The sequence below is a fragment of the Chenopodium album genome, chromosome 26 (genome assembly GCF_948465745.1).
Source record: "Chenopodium album chromosome 26, dcCheAlbu1.1, whole genome shotgun sequence".
NCBI lineage: Eukaryota > Viridiplantae > Streptophyta > Magnoliopsida > Caryophyllales > Amaranthaceae > Chenopodium > Chenopodium album.
In genome coordinates this window covers 5,616,647-5,632,580 of record NC_137859.1, presented here as the reverse complement: position 1 = coordinate 5,632,580, position 15,934 = coordinate 5,616,647, and the positions used below count along the sequence as shown (strand labels likewise).

At 37.0% G+C, this 15,934-nt stretch overlaps 2 protein-coding genes across 3 annotated transcripts; one reads left to right on the top strand and one right to left on the bottom strand.

Annotated features, from left to right (window-relative positions):
- The first annotated feature begins 8 nt into the window (after nt 1-8).
- Nucleotides 9-4,652, top strand: LOC145618619 (peroxisomal (S)-2-hydroxyacid oxidase GLO4-like). 2 transcript variants are annotated; one of them, XM_081673394.1, is made up of 12 exons: nt 9-111; nt 1,115-1,262; nt 1,346-1,470; nt 1,554-1,600; nt 1,698-1,775; nt 1,886-2,010; nt 2,113-2,170; nt 2,348-2,410; nt 2,791-2,860; nt 3,070-3,170; nt 3,730-3,834; nt 4,312-4,652. In XM_081673394.1, exons 2-12 carry the CDS (start codon nt 1,120-1,122, stop codon nt 4,489-4,491), a joined length of 1,095 nt encoding a protein of 364 aa, XP_081529520.1. In that variant the 5' UTR covers nt 9-111; nt 1,115-1,119; the 3' UTR covers nt 4,492-4,652. The 2 variants fall into 2 exon arrangements, with proteins under 2 accessions (XP_081529520.1, XP_081529521.1); XM_081673395.1 differs by having other exon boundaries at nt 15-111; nt 1,120-1,262.
- Nucleotides 4,653-5,018: 366 nt separating this feature from the next.
- Nucleotides 5,019-15,077, bottom strand: LOC145617631 (protein PHYTOCHROME-DEPENDENT LATE-FLOWERING-like). The gene is made up of 13 exons (XM_081672354.1): nt 14,706-15,077; nt 13,735-13,804; nt 13,580-13,644; nt 13,390-13,473; nt 12,838-12,918; nt 11,056-11,217; nt 10,874-10,972; nt 10,560-10,761; nt 9,464-10,460; nt 7,879-8,084; nt 7,653-7,795; nt 7,043-7,081; nt 5,019-6,933 (listed from the first exon to the last, which is right to left on the bottom strand). Exons 1-13 carry the CDS (start codon nt 14,841-14,843, stop codon nt 5,221-5,223), a joined length of 3,999 nt encoding a protein of 1,332 aa, XP_081528480.1. The 5' UTR covers nt 14,844-15,077; the 3' UTR covers nt 5,019-5,220.
- Between the last annotated feature and the right edge of the window lie 857 nt (nt 15,078-15,934).

Sequence of the window (15,934 nt, the reverse complement as noted above, 5' to 3'; positions counted from 1 at the left end):
TGCATGTCATCAAAACCAGTTCTATCTCAAATTGTAAAGTTCTCTCTTTGCCCAATTTTCAAATTTATCACCAATTTTCATCCTATATCTCTGAGGCATCAGGTTATTCAGGTATGTCTGCTCAAATTTAATATTTGGTTCATATTTTTAATGTTGATTTCACAATTCATTTACAATGATTACTGGATTAGTTTGTGAATCGTAGTAAAAAGAGCAATTACCTTTTGTGAAAATGAAACAAAAGAAGCAAGAGCAAGTCCTGAAAATCATGTAAGAGCTATAATTACAACTAGATTATAAGTTATAACTCCCTCAGCTCAGAATTAATGGTCACGTATACTATATTATACTATCCGAACTTGTTACCAATCCTAATATATTAATGGTTGATTAACTTTCGCAATATGCAACTACTTAAATTAAGTGATGGGGGAAGAGTTGTCAAAAAAAAAAAAAAAATTGATTGGGGAAGGATGATGGTCTAGTTATGAGTTGAGGTCAAAGAGGTGACTCCATTGTAAATTTTTGTTTAGAGGGTGTTTTGTAAATTTTTGTGATGGTCTAGTTATGAGTTGAGGCAGACAATGTGATAACTAATTCAGAACCGAATAACTAAAATGCCTCCAGCTTCACGGATCTTATTGGAAGATCTTGGAGCGTAGTTGATTTTGATATTTCCTAATTTTTCAGTAATAGAGAATAGTTCAAGCATAAATCACATTGAATTTCAGGTCATGAACGTGCCAAAGGCTAAATCTTTCAAAAATATTGTTCATTTCTCTCTTACCCCTTTGCATGTAAGCATATTGTTATACAACATTCTGGGTTCATGTTCTACTTTGCAGAAATAGCCCTGTCTTAATCAAGTTAAGATTTATTTAGATATCACTTGACAAAATTCGAATTCTATTTACTTCTGTAAAAGCGAATTGAAATTCATCCAGATTGTATTATATGTTACCTGTTGATGTACTGAGAAGGATTTTGACAGCTCCTATTTTCTGATGTAGTTAACATTTAGGATCCAGTGACTGAATCAGGCTGTTATGAATGTTTTCAATCCTTTTCTGTGACAATGTCAGAATCTTGTGATTAAAATTAAGTTTCTCTGCAGCATAGATGGCAACCGAGCCAGTTAATGTAAATGAGTATCAAGAATTGGCTCGTCGAGTCCTTCCCAAGATGTACTATGATATTTATGCTGCAGGAGCTGAAGATGAGCATACTTTAAAAGAAAATGTCAAAGCATTCTCGAGAATCAGGTACTATTAAAGTCAAAATTTCAACTGTTGATAGCTGTAGTTATGATATCCCTCTAAAGTCGGAACATCTGAAATAATTGCAGCATCTGTCCAAGGATTCTCATAGATGTGAGTCAAATTGATCTTTCGACCAGTATCTTGGGCTATCACATCTCCGCTCCAATAATGATTGCTCCAACCTCGTATCATAAGCTGGCACACCCTGAAGGTAGCAATCATAGCACCTTTTTTGTTATTATAGTTATAATATCAAGAGATTTTTTATGCTGTTGCTCCTTGTGCTAACTGTAGGAGAAATAGCAACAGCTAAAGCTGCTGCTGCGAGTGAAACTATTATGGTACTTTTATAATGTATATATATATGTATTAGGATAATTTAATGTTTCAACCTACCCATATTATGTACTTAATCCCTTCAACTTACTTTCATTCTAGGTGCTATCCTTCAGTTCTAACTCGACCTTGGAAGAGGTTTCTGCCTCTTGCAGTGCTGTGCGGTTCTTTCAATTATATGTAAGTTAATTTTCTTAAGATGCAGCTGTTTTTAGTAGCATCTCAAGGTTATTAGAAAGATGTTATGTAATGGAGAGAAAATGTCTTATATGACACCATATCATGAGAAGGTGTTTAGAAATAGAGAAGTTTCAGCTTGGCTTGTTCAGAGAGCTGAAAAAAGTGGATACAAGGCTATTGTTGTAACTGTTGACACTCCTAAACTTGGTCGAAGGGAGGTGGATATAAAGAACAAGTAAGTTTCTCTTGGATTCTTTGTCTGAATAAAATAATTATCTTTACTTGGAACAAAACATTACAATCATCGCATGTCTTTATCATTTGCAACCATTTTCAGAATGATTTCACCTCAGGTCAAGAATTTGGAGGGTTATATGTCCACCGAAGTTGTCAGTGTGAGTAGAAGAGTTTTTACATTTTAAAATTCCTCGCCATATTCAAAGAATGATATATGAACTCTAGAGTAAAGACTCAATTTAGCACAGGGAACAAGATATATTTATTCATACGGAATATGAAGTAGGCTTTTTCCTTTGGAACTCCATGACAGATTGCATAATTATGTGCTGCAGGACAAGGGTTCAGGTCCTCAAGCTTTTGCAAATAGTTATTATGACGCATCTTTCTCCTGGAAGGTATGAAGCAGCTTTAAACTGTTTCTTAGCTCTTTTATATCTCCGGTAATTCATTGTTATGTTAAGTAAAGAAGGTCCGCAAACTTCTTTTTCTCCTGACATCTGAAATATAAAGAGTAATTTAAAAAAAAAAAAAAAAAAAAAAAAAAAAAAAAAAATTACCTTTAAAACATAAATAAAAACTCCTAGCACTACTTTGGTACAGTCTTCATCATACAACTTGTACATAGCTTTTTTGGTGTCCATCTTAACCGAAATTATTTGAAGTTAAAATCGTGTGTAGGAAATGAAGACAAAGGTTGAACTCATCCTAATAATTGTTTCTTTTTCTCACAGATTGTAATTTAGCTGATCTCTAATCTTGTTCTATCGTTTTGTAGGATATAAATTGGTTGAAATCTATTACAAAGCTTCCAATCTTGATCAAGGGTGTTCTCACACATGAGGATGGTAACATCAAGCTCCAATTTGCTTAGTTAGATGGTCTTTCATTCTTCTGTACTTGGTCAAAAGTATAATTGAGTCACTTGGATATCAAAGAGTTCAATTTTCTACTACAGCAAACCTAGTGCCATGATTCCTGAAAATGCCAAATGCTGACCTTATCACAAAAGTTAGAAAGACTATGACCTCATATACATATATATGCTATTTGGCAGCAACAAGAGCGGCAGAAGTTGGAGTGGATGGAATCATAGTTTCGAATCATGGAGCAAGACAGCTTGATTATGCTCCAGCTACAATCTCTGTTCTCGAAGAGGTTCAATTTTTTCCACTCTCTCTTGATCTGTCTCTTTTTGCTAGGCTATTTCTTGATCCATTTGGTCGATATATGGACTAGCTTTTAGTTCATAGGGGTTGATTATCACAAATTCACAACTGAACTAATCATATACTCAAGACATCATATGCTGTTTACAGTAGTACTCCACAAGCCCCCACCACACAGCTATAGCACTGAAGTTTTTTTTTTTTAAAAAAATTATCTCAAGATGAAGCTCAAAAGAGTTTAATGTAGCCAACCATATACAATTAAACATTGTATGTAATATCTACTGCATGTAAAGTCATAAACAATAACGATTAGTAAGAGTTACTTCAACTTATTAAGACTGGTGTAGCTGCAAGAAAACCACATGTAATGTGTTTTGAAATGCACAACTCATGGGCAGTTGGCCTGGGCACCTGTGGCATGTCCACATTGAACTGTCTTTGGGTTGCATAAGTTCCATAGTCTCCTTGTGTTTCTAACTTTATTAGAATGTGTGGATGTGACTATACGGAAAAGGCTCAACAGATTTGTATATCTAACATTGCAGGTGGTTCGTGCTGTTGGAGGCAAAGTTCCTGTTCTCCTTGATGGAGGGGTGAGGCGGGGAACAGACGTTTTCAAGGCTTTGGCACTTGGTGCACGCGCTGTTCTTGTAAGATTATTTTGTTTTGATCAATGTCATCATCAACGTCACAGTAGCTCACACAGTGAATGTTGAAATGCTTGCTGCTTATTAATAGGTTTACTAGCATGATTCATGACATACATACTCTTATTAGTCTGCAGGTTAAAGCTTATGACTTCCATTTGTATTATCACCATATTCACCAATCTTGTCAAAAACCTCTGCTTCCACAGAAGTTGGAAACTTTATAGATGAGATTTAATTTTTATAATGTTGAAGGAATGGGTGGGGGGAGGGTGCAAGAAAACCACTGTCAAAAGATCATATGAGGTTAGGACCTCTTTGTTCAGATGCTTGGACAAATTCTGGATAAACATACAAATGATTACTATTGAGGGGAATATTTTGCTTAAGGAGTTCAAACATATAAGTCCTTTTGCTAAATTTGATTGTAGGGTATTCGCTCACTTGTTAGAGCACTAACAATCTTGATTATCTTTTTAGGTTGGTAGACCCGTAATATATGGACTGGCGGCAAAGGGAGAAGAAGGCGTAAAAAAAGTTATTGGAATGTTGAAGGATGAATTGGAGCTCACTCTAGCCCTTGCTGGCTGCTCCAGTATAAAAGATATCAGCAGGAACCATGTCAGAACTGAGCTTGAAAGACCTCAGTCCTTGCTCTAAGTCAGCTTATATAAAAATGTCAAACAGCTTGTTTCATAAGGCAACTAAACACACTAGTGCAGCTTGCCCTGAACAGCCAGTGTATTACGGAGTACTTCTAAAATGCATTGTATGATTTGTATCAAGGTTTGTTTGTTGAACACTTTTTTCAGTTTTTTTCACCATGGCATTCACTATCAAAATCAGTCTATTTGAAAATTTGGGTGAATTAGATATGATCGAAACGCATGAAATAAGATGTTATGAACGTTTAGGTGATTTATATTGTATTGGTGAAAAGTCCTACTAGCAACCAATACAAAATGACTAAATGAGATCTATTGAGATGATTCCAAGAGCAAGGACTGAATTCAAAAGTTTGAAATATCCAATTTTTTTAAATTGAAAAATCATAAATATCAATGTAGCCTAACATAAAAATGGAAAGGATTTGGATGGATCTATTCTTCTTTCCCTTGTAACAAACTGAGTCTACCTCTATTAAAAAATTATTTTGAACTGACTGCAGACACTAGATGAACTATCACTGAACAAATGATTTACAATTAACCAAAAAACCAATGAAAAAGTGAAAAATGCTTTATACAGATTCCCTACCAGACATCTGCATAAGATGCTGGGTACTCCTAGGAGCTCTAGGTAAAGTCAAACTAACATTACTCAAGATAGACAACAATTTGTTAATACACAGCAAATTAATCAAGTGAAGCATCAATTAAAATGCTTCAACTATGTATTTGTAACAGAGTTGCTCTTGTTCACTCCTTGCAAGTCCATAGCAGAATTTGTGATGCTCCCAACAGAGCCTAAAGTTTGAGAGCTTAATGCTGGGCTCGCAGGGCACGCCTCTGGGTTACCAGTACTCATCGGATGCATGGGCCCAGAACTCAATGGTGGGCTCATTGGAGTCCGTTGCCCCATTTGCTGTGGACTGGCCTGCAGCTGGGCAACCTGTTGATTCATTTGCTGGGGGATAGCAAGTGTTGAAGGTGAACCCACCTGCTGGGGAGAAACCACAGCCTGGAGGGGGGAGGTGGCCTCCTGCTGTGGCAACTGCTGCTGCATTTGTGGCTGCTGTTGTTGTGGCTGCTGCAACTGCTGTTGTTGCGGCTGCTGCAACTGCTGCTGTTGTTGCTGCTGCTGCAACTGCTGCTGTTGTTGCTGCTGCTGCAACTGCTGCTGTTGTGGCTGCTGCAACTGCTGTTGTGGCTGCTGCAACTGCTGCTGTTGCTGCTGCAACTGTTGTTGCTGCTGCTGCTGCTGCATATGTTGGAACTGCAAGTGCTGCTGCTGCTGAGTCATAGGAGCATTCATTCCTGGCATCAATTTGGACATGCCCATCTGGCTCATTGCAGTCCGCTGCATTTGGCTGATGTTTCCTCTATTCAAAGATTGGTTCAGCATAGAGATCCCAGCAGGGCCTGGCTGAACTTGCCGAGTCCCACCTGGCATACCAGTCATACCAGATTGAGTTCCTCCCATCAAGCCTCTGTTTTGCATCATCTTCAAACGTTGAGCAATTAGAGCAGCATGAGCTTGCTGTTGGGTGAAAGTGCCAGCACGAAGGTGCTGGCTTATCGCATTAGCCTGGCTCATGTTCAATGGGTTCTGGCCCATGTTGCCCCCAATCCCTGAAATAGGACCCACTGGAGCGGAAATTCCAGATGCACTCATTCCTCTTGCTCCACCAATCCCCATGACATTACCCAACCCGCCAAGGCCCATGTTGCCAATGTTCCCCATACCCATAGCAGGCCCAAGCCCCATCATCATCCTGCGATGCATCTGGGACTGGGCCTGGGCCTGGGATTGGGACTGAGACTGCGGCTGCGACTGCTGCTGCTGCTGCAGAAGTTGCAGAGGAGAAGGCTTATTACCTATGTGATTACCCAATGGCATATTCGCACCCTGCCCAAATGCATTCAATTGTGGCATTGTATTGGTTGGTAACATAAGGGGAGACCGCTGGAACTGAGATTGCGGTTGTGACATCAAAGATGATTGATTCTGAAGCGGCAATTGCTGTGGCTGTTGTTGCTGCTGAATTGGCTGTTGTTGCTGCTGAAGTGGCTGTTGTTGCTGCTGAAGTGGCTGTTGTTGCTGCTGAAGTGGCTGCTGCGGGTCAATCTGTTGTGGTCTAGGAGGCATAGTGACCCCTGACGAATGTGCCTGAGATAACTGCAAGGCTTGTGAATTTCCAGGAGGGAGCATCCCAGAGTTAGGGAGGGTATTTGGGGATGAATTCAGAGACGAATAGGAAATGTTTGGCTTGGTTTCCATTGCTGTTTGCTGCCCAGAACCTGATTCTGGATACTGCTGCATATCAGCCACCGAATTATTAGGAGTGACTGCTGGTGCATTAGGTTGACTGTTTGAAGGAATAGTATTACGAGGTGGTCGAAGTTGGACTTGGTCATCTGTGAAGTAGCCCTCACGATTCATCTGTATAACCAGTTCATCTCAGATTATATTAAAAAAAATAAAAAATAAAAAAAAAAACAAATGAAGCAGCCAATATTTCTTAGAATACAATACTTCAAGAGCCGCTTACCAAAGCACAAAACTGCACTGCAAGCAAATCCGCCAAATGCTGTCAAAATTGTAAAAAACCTTAGTTAGTATTACATTAGGATGTAAGATGTTAATTGAAGTATATCTCAAAGCAGAAGAGCTTAAGAGCCTTTCAGAATTGATAAGTTTTTTAATGTGTGTACCCACAAAGCCTAATAACAGAGTCCAGAGACAATATTTTGAGCACATAGAGACTTGCATCGGAAAAAGTATATAAAAAGGCGCATCTAAGTGCCAAACATCTTTTTTTGGTCTTGGTAAGGCTAATTCAGTGAGGCTCATTGAGGCATACATCTTTTTTTTTTTTTTCCAAAATATTACTTCACTTTTAAGAAAACCCCTGTTGCCATAGTTTGCCCATTTCTATAATTGGGCAATGACCCACTATTTTTACCTTTCTTTCCCCTACCAAAAGTTAGGGTCCTATGCTCTCTCAATGAATACAAAAATACTCCCATCACATTTACTTTTTTAATTATAATAACATTAAATGACCAAACACTACCTTCACTTATAAAACTATGTGCCATAATACATCAGGAGTTCAGGACACTAAACTTGGGGCGGGGGTTACTAAGTTAGTAACTTACAGTATTAGGTAGTGCAGGCAGGTGATCTTCTGCATTGAGACAATCCGCAACTTCCAAGTCACCATAATGCATTGCTACAGTGCCATCATTTGGCATCTCGGACATGATTAGTCTTGTCCTTACTGGGACAGAAAGCATATTCGCTGCAAGAATGAAAATGCTAAGGTCACATACGTGGCGTAACATTGTAAATAACAGGCACTTGTAAGTATATGAACAAGCAAACCTTGTGGCTGCACAGTAACAATCCTTATCTTGCATGCATTCATGCTCCCGCCAACCAGTGACTTTGACAAGCTCGTTGATATTTCATCCTTTGAGTATTCATAGTTGGAAGCATTAGAAAGACAGAGCTGGAGTTCCTGTGAGGAAGATGGTCGAGACCTCCTAGGGTATTCATCAACTTTATTCTTTTTACGATTCAGTTGGTGCCTGCAACAACTCTACATAAGCCACACAAAAAGATGGAAAAGCCATAGCACCAGTTTTCACAGATCCAACCTTACAAGACAACAGTGCACATGGAACTTTCTCTATGTCACCTATATACAAAACAATAAGGGAATAGATGATTCTAGTGCAGAGCTCGCTATTCTTAACTAACGATATGGTCCATTGATTATTAAGTATTGTTTTTGGAAGGAACAAAGTTGTTCGCTTTGTATTATATAATATTCTCAAACTTATACCTTGATTATTCTAAAGCTTTCATATTTTCTCTCTTTCCTCACACTTCGTCTCATACACCTGATTTCAACAATAATCCACCTCCAATTGTGCAAAAAACACTGGGTATAAAGTACACAACAAAGCAAAAAAAAACATAAGATAAAATTATCTATGAGGAGAGGTGGGCTTATATAATCACTCACAGATTTAAAACAAATTAGGCAAAAGGCACATTCTCCAAAGACCATTGATCACTGAATAGCAAATAACCTATAGTAAACTTAAGATGCTATTAATCACAATATAATGGACCTCAACACAGTGTCTCAGAAGATGCCTTACGACGCAATGGCATGCTAACTCTCCACACACAACTTTGACAGCATGGCAACCTTGAATATGACCAGGAAAACTGAAACTAAAAGGACTTGCAAGTAGAGGTGATCAATGGGCGGGCCAGGCCGAGCAAAGATCAAAATAATTTGCCCATTTGTCGGGCCGTGCCGGGTCAAACTTTGGGCCAGAAAATGTGTGCCCAAACCCGTCCAAACTAGGCAGGCCATGTGAGATTTTCGGGCCAATTTTGGGCCAGGCCAAAAAACAACTAGAATCACATAAAATAGATTTCCCAGGCCTGACCGGGCCCAAACCGATTTGGGCTGAAAAGGTTGTCCAAAGCCCGCCGAAAATCGGGCCGGGCCAACAGGCCGGGCTCAACTTGATCACCTTGCATGGAATCAAGACAATGATAGTCTCAGCTATCAGTAACCACTACCTATAAAAATAAATCTGTTTTAAGTCACAACTTCATCTGACAGGTAGATCCTAAATACCACGGAGTTCAAAGCTGGCAAGTCCACTCTATAAACAATTAGTGTATAAATAAACCCTCCCATTATTTTTAAATTTACACACTTCTCTTTTAACGGAAACCAAGAATTGTATTTAAAGTAAGGAGAAAGATAAAAGAAAAGTGTGAAAGTGAGAATTAAAAAATAATAGTCGAGAGAGTAAACGTGGTGGGTCCTATTTTTAAAAATGAAAAGTTTTGAGAAAATTTTTAATAAAAAATCCAAAAAAGGGAAGTGACTAAATTAAAAGAAAATGAAGGGAGTATATACATAATTTAAGTAGGATCATACCTCATAGCTACCACCTCAACCTTCGCAAATTTCTCAAGCATGTTTTGGTCACCTAGTTGTGGGGTGCTAACAGATGGGCTAGATGCATTCATTGGACCTCCCGTATTATTGACACTGACAGGAGAACCAACTCCACTTAATACTGGGGTCTTAGGGAGGGAATTTGATCTTCTCTTTGCAGCAAGTTGTGCCTGATGTTGGGACTGCATGGAATCATTGGCACTTGATGTTATTGACGTACTTCGACCTGCTGGAATTGATGTCACAGCTGATTTTTCTCTTTGCAATTGTCCGAGGGCAGCAGCTGAAGGAACTGCCCCATACGGTGTCCCTATTGAATTACAAGACATCTCAGAATGTTTGGCAGTTAATGGTGACTGAGGTACAGCACCAGCAGAAAAACGAGGACTCTGAATCGATTTCCTCTTTGGAAATTGTTCTTCCTTTTTGAAATCTTTCTCAGCTTGCTGGCTGATATTATTCCAGCTCGCCTGTTGAATAGTTGACCTCAAGAGCGGATGTTGCTGAAACCTTTGGTGGAGTCTCGGGTCTATGTGACCATTTTCGGCTTCCATCATCTGCATATCAGTTTTCACTACATTGGGATCTGCCTTCTCTAGTTTCACACCATCCTGATTGTTAACTCCCTCACCACCTAGCTGAGGATATCTTTGCAAGACAGCATTAGGATACTGGATTCCTCTTGCATTTGGTTGTTGTTGCATAAATTGATTCCTCCATTGCACATCTGATGCTTGAAGGCCATCCATAAAAGAACCAATTTGTTGGTGCTGAACACCATCAGGACCAACAGATCCAACCCTTGTCCTCTTACTAAGATGGGAATATTGTGACAACTGCACTTCTTGACCTTCTAATTTTCCAATAACAGATATGTTCACATCAGCATATGATATTGGCATATCTTGACCAGCAGGTGAGGCTCCTGTGGCATTTGAAATAGGATCATGCATATTTCTCTGATTCCCTAACCCTCCTTGAAATGTTAAAAGTCAGAAATTAAATTAATCACTAGAAATTTAGCATAATGCAGGGTTTCGGGAGCTTAAACTTAACAAGTAATTAAGGCCAATACCTTGAGCAGAAACATTATCTTGGATATGCTGAGACATAACATCACCTGACGTTGGCCCAACCTCCCCAATCCTGTAGCTTGAGCTTTCAGGTGCCCGATCTATGCAAATTTTCTTTCCATGTGGTCGATTATTTGATGTAACAGTAACCTCGGGAATTTGTCTCATTTGCCTCTTTCGTGATCTCCTCAGACCTAAGTCAAGCTATAAAAAAAAATTAAAAAAAAAAAAGTTAAAAAATCTCACCAGATTTCTCTGTTACAGATACATAATTAAAACTTAAAAGGGTAAAAAAGAACCCATTTTAACTTTATACCTTCAAGGAAACTGGATTCTTGCAAAGCCTGTCCAACTTTGGCACTGGATCAAGACACAACTTAGGTTGCAGTGCTTTTAGTATTCGCGATTCTACTTCCTATATCATGTGACGAAAGGTCAAAGTCGCACAAGGGCACAAAAGTAACTTCCTAGTGAAGATTTTTATAGCAGAAAACTTACCATCAGATCCCCATAAGTCCAAGAATCATCCGCCATTAACGGAATATCCTTCACAACATTCTCCAAGGACATCTTTAAGCACACCTTATTAATAGTTGCAGGTCCATTACTTGATGGAACAGTGGATTTGGAATCAGACATGCCTTTTCGGTAATCGCGAACCTGCAAAATATTTGTGACCAGAAATTGGTACTTTATGAAAATATTGATTGTAAGATTGTATACAGCCATGTCCATGATGGGTGCATGATCTAATCATCAGTAGGATAACTATGCTTGTACGGAGATATCCAAATCACATTGTTGCCCTTAAGGCCTTATGTTGGACTTATAATAGCCAACTACTAATGCAAGCAAAGGCAATGCCCTGGGGTCGTGGCACGCGTATGAAAAAATTAAACATTATGATAAAAAGTATTACTTCCTCCGTTTCTTTAAATTTGCAACACTTCCCTAAAATGGATGTCACAATAGTTGCAACACACTATAATTGAAAAGTATTTTATGTCAAAAGTTGTACTATTCCCTTATTATAATCTCATGGCCCACTAAATTATACTCTTATTAATCTCTCCTCTATCTTAAGTGTTTTAATCACATGAGACCCACTTTTCTTAAATACCGTAAAAAAGGGTGTGTTGCAAGTATTTAAAAACAGAGTGAGTATATATCTATATTTTTCTAGAATAATCAAAAATGGGTTTTGTTTCTGTCTATTTTTAATTATTTTTATATGATGTGCTTGTATAGTGGTTACTCCGAGACATAAAAGGTAGCTAATATTTTATAACAATAAATGAAATAGAATATTACAAGATATGAAGTATAACAATATATTGAAGTCCCTTAGCATACGCTTACAATTGATAAAATAGCAGCTACAGTTGAAATAAGACAATAATGCTCATACAAGTGTGATTTTGTATCCTTCATTTCTTATTATATTCGATAAAAATAATAAATCTAAAAAAAAATTAGAAATTTCTACCTCCAACCAAAATGAAATGTCCCCCAAACTTTTTGAAAATGGTAAAAAGATATAAATTTTAATCTCTGTTCAAATACGGTGCTTTATTGTAATAGGATTTTCAAATATCCTAATAATACTCCTTCCATTTTTTTAATAAAGAATTTGTAGCAGTGGACACCATAGATTATCATCCACTGCTACAAGCAACCCATCATAACAGAACCGGAAAAAATAGAACTGAAAATATTACAGCTGCAAGCTCCTCTACTTGGTTCTAGACACTTAAAAAATAGACACTGCCTTGTGAATTCTCCACCAGTAATCAAAAAACAAAAAAAAAAAGAGAGAGAGAGAGAGAAAAAATGCATGGAAATAATTCCAAGAAATACAAAGCAGACCAAGGTACATAAGCTTAATCACCAATGCAGATACCATCCTCAAGAAAACTAAAAATCCTGCTTGGCTTTGTGAATTCTTATCATAAGTTCCAAGGGGTCAACAAACAAAACTTATCTACATATATTGACAGGGAAAGCTAGGAAATGATCCCTTTGAAAAGAAGAAAATTAAAAAACAACAAACCAAATTATGCAAAGAGTGAAATCAAGGACAGTGCTTTGTAATTCTAACATGTGCAGGTGATACGTCCCATCAAATTTTCTACTATATATATATATTTATATATACACACGCATATAGTAAGGTTATGTTCATGCAAGCCTCAATAATAATGCTGATGGCAGAAGGTAGGCAGCATAAGCTTAACATAACATTACAAAAAGAAGTTGCATTTCAAGTCTCATAACACTCACCTCACATGTGAGTGCACCTTCATTGAACTTGCATGGTATATCCTCCAAAATACTTCCAGGCAACCGACCGGACTCAATAGCCTCCACATAAGATTAAGATTTGACAAAAGAAAAAACAAAAATCAGTTCTCATACCATGAATTATTTGAAATGGAAGTTAAAGAAAAAAGCAAAAAAATCAACAGGACACTAACAGAAGATAATTCCACAGCTAAACAACTTATAATTAAAACCTTTACCCTCCAGAAACCATACTAGTCAAGAGATGAAATTTAATATTGTTTTATCTAGATTAAACATAGTAGTGTGTTATGTAACATTTAAAACATACCTATATGTGCACCACCACACCATATATGAGATGTAAAATGTAAAAGTGAACGACTTAAAGAATTAACTAACAAAAAAAAAAAAAAAGGAGATATACTTAAAGAAAACCCTTTTGCTATACTAGGAAAAACAGATATATTAAATAACAAATTAGGTATTTGTATTGTAATGTCTCTATGCTGCAAAATGCTTATAGGCTTATTAATAAAAGAGTCAACATACTGTGAATAGAACTTCCGAGGTCCGGTCATAGGGATGTAATATCTTTGAACCTTCTTGAAAGCCAGCATGAAGCCCGCTATCATTCTGAAAACCCATTATAGTATTTAGCAACTGCTTCAGATGGAGCAAGAACTACTTCATCATTAAAAAATATATATATATATACAGCTAGAGTGATGAATTAACAAACCTCTGAGGGCTTTCCAATTGAATATCCATCAGGGTAGAGATTCAGAATGAAAGAAACTTCGCCTTCTGTAAAAAAAAAAAAAAGAAGACAGGATGCTCAGAAACTATGACATGAAGAATTATTAGTATCATGCAACTATAAAATTTGCCTCTTACCAGCAGAAATATGATGCCTTTCCGATGACAGAGATGAACCCGAGAGACCAACTGCATCTTCATCTTTCCGCTGTTTCATTCAAAGTTTCGAAGTATACTTTATTGTATGATGCAATCAACACTTATAAACAAAGTGTAGAGAGAATAAGCAATCATGCAAGCTGCTAAAGTCTTCATCTACACACAACTTCATTGGAGTAGATGATAAAAGACTTACTTTCGACGCATTAAATTACTCCCAGCAAAAGTGCAAATCCAAGAAATGTTACCAGTGATAGAACTACTGTGTATAGTAACTCATTACGATTATTTATTGAGCGCGAGTATCACATATAACTTCCATAGCTCCATCAGAGAGAGAGATAGACATAAATCCACTACATCTGTCTCAATTTAATTGGCCACAATTTTGTTTAGGGAATTCCCATTTCCCAAATTAATAGGCTACTCTCATATCTACTAAGTTACATTTTAAATTTCCCCACACTACTCTTGTTATCCTTAGAATTTGATCCATATTACCATAAAAAAATACTTGTTCTCAACAATTTTATAATTATCAAGAACATTCAAGCGGATTCCTATAATAACCTCAAACCATCTACGCAAATTAGATCCTACACTTGGGAGCATGACGACAAATCGACAACATATACATATAATGTAAAGAGCATTAACAATTAATTTAACTATCAACAAGAACCCAAATTCCCACCCCCCCCCCCCAAGAAAAAAAGAAAAAAAAAAGGCTCAACCTTTACCAATAAAATTCAAAAAAAATCAAAAATTGAAGGAAATTAGCCCGCTAATAAAAACCAAATTTAGCTCCTACCAATTAAATTCACATAAAACCCTAACTTTAACCCATAAAAAACAAATTAAAGAAACAAATCAAAATTCCTGCTACTTATGATTAACTTAAATTATGAAATTGGGAAAATTGTGAATAATTAACAAGAAAAGGAACTTACATCAGAATCGTTTTTAGAGGGAATTCTAGAAGTTTCGAGTGAGTGTTGACCGTCATCAATGGCGAGAGTTGACTCAGAGATCACAGGCTTCGGCTTAAACTTGGTTCCTCTCTTAGAGATTTTGAACGAAACCCCCATTTTTTCAAGAAAGATTGATTCTTGGTTTATTCAATCAATCGAAAATTGAGGTTTTAGAAATTGATTGAACTTTAAACATCTGGGTTTTCCAAGAATGGAGCTTTGATTTAGGATTTTTGGGGGGAAATTCAGAGATTTTGGAGAGAGAAAGAGAGAGCTCCTGCGATGAAGTGACGAGGCGAAGGAGAGAGAAGGAGCAAAATTGAGAACAACAGTTCGATAATAAAATAACAAAAATAAAAACTTCGACTCTTTTGGACTTTGGAGGTGAAAACCCAAAAAAAGAAAATATAAAAAAAATAAGACAAATTCTTAATTAGTTTTTTTTTTTTTTTTTTTTGGGGGGGGGGAGGTAAACTCTAGTTATGGACTTGATCAATGACTTTTTATTTTTTTTAAAGAAAGATTAGTGCAATTTTATTCATGATGGACAAGATGTCATTTAGAACATTATTCCGTAGAATACAAGGAAAACTTAACATAAAAAATGACTTTCAGAAACTTGTTTGACACCAAAAGGCACTAACTTAACAGCAAATAAAATCAAAATGAGAGCTTAATAAATCTTATACGAATATGTGAAATAAGTAGAAGCGTTGAAATAATGTATTTGTAATACACTCCACAATCACCTGTTTTAGCCCATAGCATCTTCTCAAGCTCACTACAAACTTTAAAGTCTTTCATTCAACGACGTCAGGGGTCCCATCGACTTCAGGCACATCTTACCAACAAACAATACTTTCGCCTTTTGCATGTCCAACCTTAATAAATTTTAACAAGCATGTAAGCTATACTCTAATACTATGTATTAGTTTAAGGTAAAGTTTTGGGTGAGACGGACTCAGTGTGAGTCCGCCGCCAACACTCATCCCTAGGTATAGAATGAATCAATATGTACGGCAACAATACTACACTTGTGTACTCCCTCCGTTTTTTTTATATGCATTACTTGGACAATTGCACTATTCACATACGGACATACCATGGTTGACTTAATTTTTTCACCTCTATAAAATGAATAAATGTTATTATATTATTAGATTCGTCATAATGTCTAGTTTCATAATATAATTTTGTTATAATTTTTA

What these genes read in the sequence shown, in the direction of transcription:
- LOC145618619 (XM_081673394.1), top strand. Translation starts at nt 1,120, where the DNA reads ATGGCAACCGAGCCAGTTAATGTAAATGAGTATCAAGAATTGGCTCGT. An exon ending in TGCGGTTCTTTCAATTATAT is followed by an intron (nt 1,776 to 1,885) that starts GTAAGTTAATTT and finishes TATCATGAGAAG; the next exon opens with GTGTTTAGAAATAGAGAAGT. An exon ending in TGTCCACCGAAGTTGTCAGT is followed by an intron (nt 2,171 to 2,347) that starts GTGAGTAGAAGA and finishes TATGTGCTGCAG; the next exon opens with GACAAGGGTTCAGGTCCTCA.
- LOC145617631 (XM_081672354.1), bottom strand. Translation starts at nt 14,843, where the DNA reads ATGGGGGTTTCGTTCAAAATCTCTAAGAGAGGAACCAAGTTTAAGCCG. An exon ending in CCTCTAAAAACGATTCTGAT is followed by an intron (nt 13,805 to 14,705) that starts GTAAGTTCCTTT and finishes TGAATGAAACAG; the next exon opens with CGGAAAGATGAAGATGCAGT. An exon ending in AGATAATGTTTCTGCTCAAG is followed by an intron (nt 10,461 to 10,559) that starts GTATTGGCCTTA and finishes TAACATTTCAAG; the next exon opens with GAGGGTTAGGGAATCAGAGA.